Source organism: Euprymna scolopes, chromosome 36 (assembly GCF_053919585.1).
Source record: "Euprymna scolopes isolate OS-2025 chromosome 36, ASM5391958v1, whole genome shotgun sequence".
NCBI lineage: Eukaryota > Metazoa > Mollusca > Cephalopoda > Sepiida > Sepiolidae > Euprymna > Euprymna scolopes.
The window spans coordinates 54,861,615-54,869,074 of record NC_136517.1 but is presented as its reverse complement, the minus strand read 5'-3'; the positions used below and the strand labels follow the sequence as shown (position 1 = coordinate 54,869,074).

Genomic DNA, 7,460 nt, shown 5'->3' with positions numbered 1-7,460 from the left:
CAGACAACATCATGCAAAAAAAAAAAAAAAACAACTTATCCACAGTAGAATTTTCACTGCCCATTGTTCTATCATTGTTGCTAAGTGATGACATGGATAAAAATGGCTTTACCGATGATAAATAAATTGAAATAACAGTTTCGATTATCGGTAATTATTGGGGGTATTCTGAGACAAAACTTAACTAAGATCACTCCCAGACTTATACACTAAAGTTCTGTAAATTGTAAAGAAAATCTGTTCCGCTGTTTCGGAGTCTATAAGGAACGAACACACACACACACACACACACACACACACACACACACACACACACACACAAAGTTGCATTTATATAATTGTAGATATAGATACATATAAATGAGCCTCTTTGTGTTGTAGTTGTAATCAGACTCCATTGCTGGTCTAATTACATTTGTGATCCGTTTCTTCTACTGTTGGCGTTTTGATTTGTGCTGATCATATTTATTTATAACTATCTTTGTCTGTTGTATTCTGTTAGGTGATACTGACACTCTGTTATACAAGGGAATTAAGATTCACAAACACAGGAATTGACTAAAGAGCTATTTAATCTTTATAGTAGTCGTCCCATTTATGACCTTTCCCCGTCTGCCAATCAGATTTTCAATGTCACATTCATAAAATTCGGTTTTGAGCTGAAAAAGAAAACTCTTTTTAGAGTTCTTGTTTTAAACTTCTAAAAAGATTGTTTTTGAATTTTTGAGATGTGGATTATTCATATTTGATTTATTTGGACTACTGTTCTCATTTTTGGTGTTATTTTCACAATGTTTAAGTCGATGTAACTTCCAACCTTTTTCAGATGTATCTTTTCAAACTCTGGAATTTTTCTGTTGAACTCCAAAATCTGCACAGAATTTCAAACGGAAACTTTTATTTAATCCATGGGGGTAGCATGGTCTCATTCCATCAGCCATGGGTAGAAGTTCTAAGTAATTCACAATTGTATTTTGAGTCACCTGCATCAAGGTTTGAACTATCATCCTCCAGAAGAATGTCACTTATAACTTAATTTTATCTAGTACTTTATCCACTGCGCCACAGGCCCGTGCAGATTCCTGAGTTCGACAGGATACACCAGAACGAAGTCAAAGTTACTTAGACCGAAATATTGTACAAATAAAACTGAAAATGAGAACAGTAATCTGAATAATCCAAATAATAAATATTCTTAAAAGATGATAATCTGTTGGTACAAGGTGTAGGAATATGGTGGATGATACATTATTTCCAAGGCAATTTTTTTTCATTTGTAACGTGCAATATCCAGCAGCATCATGATAAAGGATGACGCTATACTTCACGCTGCCTAAAAAGTATATTAATACAAAACAAATTACCCTACATACCATTTGTGTACCTCAACCGTTTAACACAAGTCCAACAAATAAATGATTCAATCCTGACAATATCCTGTATCTCCACAAAGTCACCATTCGTCCATGCATGGAATATTGTTGCCACACTTGGGCTGATGCATTTACCACTGATCTTTCCCTCTTAGACAATGTTCAAAAAAGAGTTTCCAACCTAATTGGTTCAGCACTAACAACTAAGCTCCAACCCCTGTCCCATCGCCAAAATGTTGCATCCCTGTGCCTGTTTGACAAGTATTTTAATGGAATGTGCTCTGACAAACTCTTAGCACTTGTGCCCCACCCCTCAATAAATACCCCCGATTAACCCGACAAGCAGCAAAATCCCACCTCGTGCTTGTAGAGGTCCCTAGATGCAGGAAGGCCTTCTACTTTAATAGTTTCTTCCCTCAAACTGCTAAATTTTGGAATTTTTTTTTTCAGTCTCCTGCTTCTCTGACTGTATTGACATGCAGAAGCTTAAATGTCATTTCTTTAAGTCTCTTGATGCAATGGCCTAAATATTCTTAAATATTTAGGCCATTTCTTGTTTCTGTTTTTTTCCCCCTTTTCTATTTTTTTTTTTTTTTTTTTTTGTAAATTGACAACTCTTAACTCACTCAATTATAATTGATCGTTAGAGAACAAATGACAATTGTAAAACAGAAACAAAATACTTTGTTTATGTGACCAGAAATATTCCCACAATTCCTCGTGTTAAATTGCAGGCAAGTGTGCATATATATATATATATATATATATATATATATATATTTCTACACGTCAACACATAGGAAATAAATACAGAAAAGATATAAACATTTATATATTTTTGTATTGATTTTTTTATTCATACTTATTTAAATATGTGTGTGTGTGTGTGAGAGAGGAAATTAGAAATATAAATCTTAAAATTGGAATCAATCAAAATAATAAAAAGCTCAATATACTAGATAGAGCAATTAAAGAACCAAGGAAAATTGATGATGAAAAATAGTATTGAATAAATCATAATATTCGATCAATCAATCAAAAATTTAAACAAGCAATTATAAGAGAGAAAAATCCTTAACCCATCGATTTTTAAAAATAAAAAAAACAAACTCTCTTCATCAGAGGATAAACATTATCACTGGTTAGCATAAATTTTGAAAATATATTAAAAAATAAGACAAGTTTTACAAAAGTAAAAGGAATGTTCAATAGAATAATAAATTAAAATCAATCAATCAACTAATTAGTTAGTCAATTAATTAATGGTAATTCGTGAAGCCAAATGAAGAATCTGGAATCCAAGTGTGAATTGAGTATAGTGTGATACAAAAAAAGTTTGAAAAATCAAATGATTAATTTATATTTCTCTCTCTCTCTCATATATATATATATATATATATATATATATATATATAATTTCTACTATTGTATAAAAGAAACAGCTGGGCCGATTTTTTGAAATTTGAATTATTTACATGGTGGAACGATAAAGACGTTGCCCTAAAGAAAACAGCACTACAGCTTTATTTTAAAACTTTTATTGAAAAAAATCAATTCAGGTAACTTGATTATGTAGTAGAGCTGACATCTATTCAATGTAGCCGCCTTTAGCCTCAATCACTGTCTCAATACGGGTCTAGAACTTTTCCGCAAGCGCTGACGGGAGCTCGGTGAATACTTGATGGATGGCAGTGATCAGGCTGACTTTGGTGTTGTGGGAAGTCATGTTGGTGATGTTCTCACCATATGACCAAATGAAGTAGTCGAGCAGGTTCAGGTTGGAGGAAGAGGGAGAGGGGCCAGTGAGAGAAGGGTGCAAAGTCACAGCAATCCTTCTGACACCAATCCTGTGGGCCGGTGCTGAGTCCTGCTACCACACCCAGAGTCTGTCAGCGGCCACCGAATTGCACCAGGGGATTACCACACTCTTCAGCACGTCCAGGTACACTTTGGTGTTGACTTTCAAGCTGACTGAAGATGTGAGATGGTATAATGTGACCCTCACTTGAAACCATCCCAAAGACCATAACTGTGATTGGAAACTTTGTTTTCACCACCCTGGGCACGTCACTGTTATTCGTGGCAATCCAGTGATGCATTTTGAGGGTGCTGGCAATGGTCCTGTTGTCATAACTTGGATCACTAGAGAGCATGAGTTATACAGCAGCACATCTCCGATCTCGCTTGTGTCACATTGTGTCACTTTCAGACATGATAGAAGGCTCCCATCACTATTATGATTTGTACACAACTGGCTAACTAGTAGATGGTCTGCAACAAAAAAAAAAAGAAAGCCGGTTTTCATCAAACTGAAATGGAATTATGTGGTCTTTTCTAGGGCGACAATTTTATAATTCCACCCTGTAGTTGCAAAAATGAAATGAGTACAATTTTACAAATTAAGCACAATGTTTTTGTGGCATGGACCCTGACCTTCATAGGACCATTTTTAATGATGATAGCACATTTGTTTTTGTCAAGAACCACACCAACAATTAATATATATTTTTTATAAATGTTTAACGAAGGAAGAAAATGGACAATATGTACAGACATGCATATAAAACGGAAATAAACAGAACATTAAAAGAATGGAAGGGTCACCAGTTAGCAAGTGCTAACTAAAACATAAACAGTTTTTTAAATGAAAAATTTGAGGAAAAAAAGAAACTTTATAACAAAGCATTTTTATGCAAGAAATAAGAATATAAGTTACTTTTATTCATTTATGAAAACACGTTTGAAGAAAGTTGAGTTAGGCGTCACAAGACTTAGAACAATGCAAGTCAAAATCTTCATAGTGTGAATATGCATGTATAATATATGTATGTGAGTATTTGGCAATGTGACATTGTGTATGTGTGTTGGTTTACCTTGTTCTTAGTGCGTGTATAGCTGTGAGTAGTAATTCATCTCTGTTCGTCTGACTTTTTCTACAAGGCTTAGAAATGTGTAGGTTAATGTGTTCATAGTCTGAATATGTTAGTAATATATGTATGTGAATATTTGGCAATGTGGCACTGTGTATGTGTGTTGGTTTACCTTTTCCTTGTTACTGATTTTTTTCCATGCAGGGGAGGAGCGGCTGGTGAAGTTTCTGTCTCAATTTTGGGCTGTTTATTTTATAGGAGTTTCTAACTTTGTGTCAGCTATTTCGACATACATGTGTTACCTTTAGGGCTTGAAACGATTTTTATTGCTTGAAAATACTTTGATTTTATATGTCCCCAGAAAAACTTAAGGAAGTGATGGGATATTAAATCGAAACAAAGCTGAAAAAGAAAGAGGGTAACTTATTTGAGACATTTTTTTTGTGTGTGAGGAGTAGGAGGAGTAGGAGGAAGTTGTTATTCTCTGTCTATCCTACTCTTAACTAGACACGTCTTGACATGTTTGTCCAAGCATTATTCCTTTAATTGTTGCCACCATTTGTCCGTCACTTTCATTTTAGCTGTCACCACAATACCACATTTACTCTATGGAATATTTTAAATATTGACTATGGCTTAAGATATTTGCAATTTCATTGGAAAACAGATTGAAATAAATCCCCCCCCCCAAAAAAAATAATATCAGACTCAGGTTAGTAAGGCACTAAGAGTTTACATCTGTATATTATTAAGTTTGATATGTATTTTTACTGTCATTCATTTTTCTATTTGATTCTCCCTCTCCCCCTCTCTCTCTCTCTCTCTCTCTCTCTCTCTCTCTCTCTCTCTCTGGTCCTGAATGTGGAGATCTGGCAGTGTATAATATCACATTCCAGCAATCTGTAAATTGGATGCTTAATCCATAAGATTGTTGTAATGAGCATCTGAACAAACTTGCAGCTTATACATATCCTCTTTTTCCTTCTCTTCTCTCTTGCCCATCTAGAATGACTTGCATCATCCTGTGCCTTTGCAACTCGATTATTTCAAGAAGTATTCAAATATCGCCAGCGTTGATGCTTTTCAAAATGGCCGCCAAGTGATTAAAAGATTCACCTTAAAACCCAGCGAATACATCATCGTGCCTTGTACATATGACGCCAATCTGGAGGCTAGCTTCCTCATCAGATTTTTTATGGAAAAACCGAACCTTGTAGAGTAAGTAACTAAGGATTTTTTTAAAAAAATTTTATGCTTGATAATGACTTGTTTGTAAAATAGTGATTTTTAAAGAAAATATTTTGATAAGATAGAGTTTGTTTGGCAACAGCTTTTGGCTTAAAAATTTTGACAGTGTTTATTAAAAAGCAGTTCATCATTTTAGACTGCTTAGATATTGGCTAAATTTTAATTTTCAACATTTTGCTAAGAATTAATCAAATTTCTTTTACTACTAACTCTAAGTTTGAGTGGCATGTTCATAAAACCATATGTAATCGCCTAAAAAAAGTTAAATGTCCCCCTTTCTGAATCAAAAGTTTGATTTGATTATTTATAATAATTTTTTTTAGTTTCCAAATATGAAAACTAACTGGATTTTCTTATAATTCTTAAAAATTGCCTAGAAAAACACAAACATCTGACTTAAAATATAACGGTAACTATTTTTTGATAAATTTTTTGTGAATTTCTGATTTCAAAGCTGGAAGCTGTTGCTTGGTAGACTCTTTTTATTTAACCAATGTTTTACACCTGACAAGGGTTTTAAAGATCTATCTATAAAATAATAAGGATGAGAATTTTTATTTATCTTTGTGTGTGTGTGTGCGCGCATGTGGAAAGGGGCAAAAAATCAGAATTTTCAGAAGAAAATTGATTGTGAATCTCTATCCATAAAAAATGTTTTGGTATTAAAGTTCTGGATTTTTGAGATGAGGGTTAATTGTTTATATTGTATTGATCGAACTATTGTTCTCATATTGAGTATTATTTGTGCAACGTTTTGGTCAGTTTGGCCTTCGACCCTCTTCAGGCGTGTTGTCTTCTCTTCTCCAAACAACTACCAACATGTCTGAAGGCAGTTGAAAGCCAAACCGACCGAAACATTGCACAAATAACACTCAAGATGTGAACAATAGTTCGATACAAGTGATATAAAATGCTTTGGTGTACAGGAAATTTTAATTTACAATTTAACAAAAGAATAAAATGGTCTCCCTTTTCTTTTCTTTTTTTAACAAAAACCAAATTATAGTGGAATTTAATTTTTTGATGAAATTTATTTTTTAATAAGATTTATGAAATGTTATTTGATGAAGAGGGAGTTCACACTAACTTGTTTTCTTTGCTTCTCTGTAATGTGCGTTTGTTGGTTGGGGAAGGGGAGAGGGTGTTTTTAATTTCCAATCTAGAACTATTTTTACATTGAAAATAAAAATATTGAAAAAAGTAAAAAAAAAAAAAATGTTTTAATTTCTTATGAGGATGCATAAGCATCAAAAATTGACTTTAACTACATTTAAAAAAAAAACAAATAATTTTATCATTTCAGATTCCAAATGTTATATAAATTTTAACAGTAAAGACAGTAATATTTTTCACATTTAATATCAATTTTAAAAGCAAAAAAATAAAGACAAATGGAGCTGTGTGGTAGGTGTGGCTAAAATGCATAATTTTTTTCTAAACACCATAAATTAAAATTGAATTAATTGAAAAATGAAAACAATATTCTTACTTCTTACAAAATTACACTAAGTTTCATTTAAATTCATGGAGTTTTCTGAAAAAACTCCATGAATTTAAATGAAACTTAGTGTAATTTTAATTATGCTATGATTGGAATGATTGAAAAAAAAAAAAATCAGTTGTCTACATATTGTATTTTTTTAAATAAGAAAAATATCTTGCAATGATTTTATTAAATGACTTTAATTAATCATGTGCAGCCCTCATAACAACACTGTTTGACATCCTTGGTCTAAACATTTTTTATCTGACAGAATTTAGCATTTTCTTTAATACATTTTAAACCGTTGCTCCAGATACAGCATAAAGCCACTTCATATAAGGAGTTCAAAAGAAAGATGATTATCGCAAAGACAGGAGATGCCTATTGACCTAAGCTTTGAAAATATATATTTCACGGAAATTGCTTCAGTAATAATAATCTTCTCCAGCAGTTTCTATTAATTATACTGAGCCCATAACCTGTTGC

The 7,460-nt window shown here is 32.7% G+C and overlaps 1 protein-coding gene across 1 annotated transcript in view; it reads left to right on the top strand.

Annotated features, from left to right (window-relative positions):
- Nucleotides 1–7,460, top strand: part of LOC145260498 (calpain-9-like) — a 214,674-nt gene that overhangs the window by 172,988 nt on the left and 34,226 nt on the right. The window contains exon 10 of the mRNA XM_080118609.1: nucleotides 5,250–5,461. Coding sequence (XP_079974735.1) covers nucleotides 5,250–5,461 — 212 coding nt within the window. The remainder of the gene's footprint in view (nucleotides 1–5,249; nucleotides 5,462–7,460) is intronic.